General features: G+C 36.9%; 1 protein-coding gene across 1 annotated transcript in view; it reads right to left on the bottom strand.

The window, feature by feature from the left end:
• The window catches only part of LOC109850956 (probable WRKY transcription factor 49), a 3,271-nt gene continuing 2,453 nt past the window's right edge, over window positions 1,576-2,393 (bottom strand). The window contains exon 3 of the mRNA XM_020421048.1: window positions 1,576-2,309. Coding sequence (XP_020276637.1) covers window positions 1,829-2,309 — 481 coding nt within the window. The 3' untranslated portion in view covers window positions 1,576-1,828. The remainder of the gene's footprint in view (window positions 2,310-2,393) is intronic.

The raw sequence follows: 2,393 nt of genomic DNA, 5'->3' as shown, positions 1-2,393 counted from the left end.
CAACAAAATAATAAATGAAGTTAACCATTTCTTGTTTACATGCAGATACTAGAACATGAGATTCTTTCAGTGCCTACGTTTATTCTAAGGAGAGGTACTTTTTTTTATATATATAATATGCTTTCAGCAAATATTTTTGACATGTGCATACTTGGGTAATGAATTACGAACATAAATGAGGCTGCTGGGTGCATAAAAACTGATCACTCAACCAACAGAAAGCATCATCTAACAAACAACCATCCTAATTAATTCAGCGGTGACCCACCCTGATCCAACACATTGAATCCTTCTCTTATTTTGAAACCTGACACCACAGTTATCTTCTCAGCTTCCCTCTCCACGGCGTTTACTTGGGCAATCCGATGAAAATTAAGATTGTTCGAAGAGTCACAATCACATGCTTTCGCATACACGTCCACAATCTATCTACAACTGGTTAATTTAAATTGCAGACATTCATTCATTTCTCAAGTACGGGTACTTGTTATCCTCTGATCAAATGCAATAAGTATCGGATGTCGATATCACTTCATGTACTTCCCCCCGTGTTCTGTATCTCGTGAAGAAGCTTATATTAATGCAAATAAGTCATGATTATTAAAAAAATGAGGGGGATTGGAATTCGTAGATAGCCGAACCAGGGCACATGTTTGAAACATTGGTGCATGTGGATCCTATTGAGCTTTACATGAGACATAAATAACCGAGGTCTGGCCTAAGGGGACGGAAGCATAGACAAATTATTTTCATATAAGAGACTAATTAAGCGGCTCGCTGTTGTCCTTGATTTGGCCAATAACGAAGATTTACAAGATTTGTAGAGAGGTATAGGAGAAGAGGGTTTAGAGGAATTTTTGGGGAGAACTTGATTTTCTCTATTTTCTTCTTAAAAACAAAGTTGCAATGACAAACTTATTCATTTAACCGTGAGATGATCCACACATTATTTGCGAGTTCAAAATTCAAATACTAGCCATCCATTTGATACTTCGTGACAACTAAGCCATATGATTCTCACATGACACTCGCCTACCCACACATAAAACCCAAACACAAATTAACTTGCAAAGCATTAATTTTAACACTCAGGTCAAGTATTTTACACAAGATATTCTGAATATCTGAGTGAAAAATGTTCTTTTCCTTGAAATTTATGTTTAAGCATGAAACATATATAACTGAAAACTAGCACTTAACTTCTTATCTTTCACTCACATTTCTACAATTGTTTTTCTCGATATCAATAGCCTGGGATGTGAATGGTAGTAGCGTAAGTTGAAAAGGTCGTGTTACAAATTTTTGACAGAGACTTGAAGTCATTAAAATTTTGGTACTTGGCTAAAACGTTGGTCAGCGTATAGGAAGGTTCCAATTACGCGTCACCGTTTGATTATAGAAATTTATCCTTTAAAAATTTCAGCTTTATTCAGTTCCTCTTATATCATCTATATATGATTTATCCTCACTTCCCACGGTTCACACCATATTATTTACCTTGCAGGCCAAAGGATGGTGCCTTAGTTCTTCTCCTTTTGACTAAAAAATATTGCAAGCGCTCCTCTTTGTGTAAAGTTAAATATTACTCGTTTCAGCGAAAATCAATAACAGAGCTTTTCGCACAAAGAATACACGACGTAGTGCCTGAATTACATAGAAAGTCTTTAATTTGACGTATATTACACATATAATCTTTGTTTCACAAACCACATCTTGTGTACAAGCTCAAGCATTATTTGGTCTATTGATGAAAAGTAAGTCTAATACCAAATATTTAGACAAAATATATCACACCCTTTATCCCTTTTTTTTCCTACCAAATTCTCTTTCAAATGATGCTTGACAGTATGCCCACATCAAAGTAAAAATCAGTGGGAGACCAAGAAAACGATGAAGAGCATGAAGGTGACGAGTCTTGAGAGGAGAAAGAAGCCTCATCTGTGTATGTGATTGAGCTCAACGGCTTCCTCACGAACAAAGGCACAATGTCTTCCAACAATCCTTGTGAAGTCTGAGTCTGCTCCTCTTGTAGCATTATATCTTGCTGTTCCCTCTCCTCTCTATTTTCCGTAAGTCCTTTTGGCTGCGGATTATCCTCTTCATTGATTTTTTGCTGCGAGTTACTAGTTTGGATCTTTTGCTTCTTTGGTATGTGGAGAGCGTTTTGTGGCCGCGATAGTAGGAAGTGAGAGTATGTGTAGTGGAGGTGGAGTCCTTCGTAGGTGACGATCAGGGTTTCTGGGTCTTCTGTGGATCTTTCCACTTGTTTCTTGGCATTGCATCTGGGGTTTGTGCACCTATAATAACTCCTGTTCATCAAAGAAAGGACAACAAAAGTTTCAGAAAAATAATTATTGAGGATAAATTTCATGAAAAACCTTTTTTTTTGGGGC

The sequence above is a fragment of the Asparagus officinalis genome, chromosome 7 (genome assembly GCF_001876935.1).
Source record: "Asparagus officinalis chromosome 7, Aspof.V1, whole genome shotgun sequence".
NCBI classification, from domain to species: domain Eukaryota; kingdom Viridiplantae; phylum Streptophyta; class Magnoliopsida; order Asparagales; family Asparagaceae; genus Asparagus; species Asparagus officinalis.
Note: the sequence above shows the minus strand (reverse complement) of the source record. Positions and strands in the feature narration are given on the sequence as shown.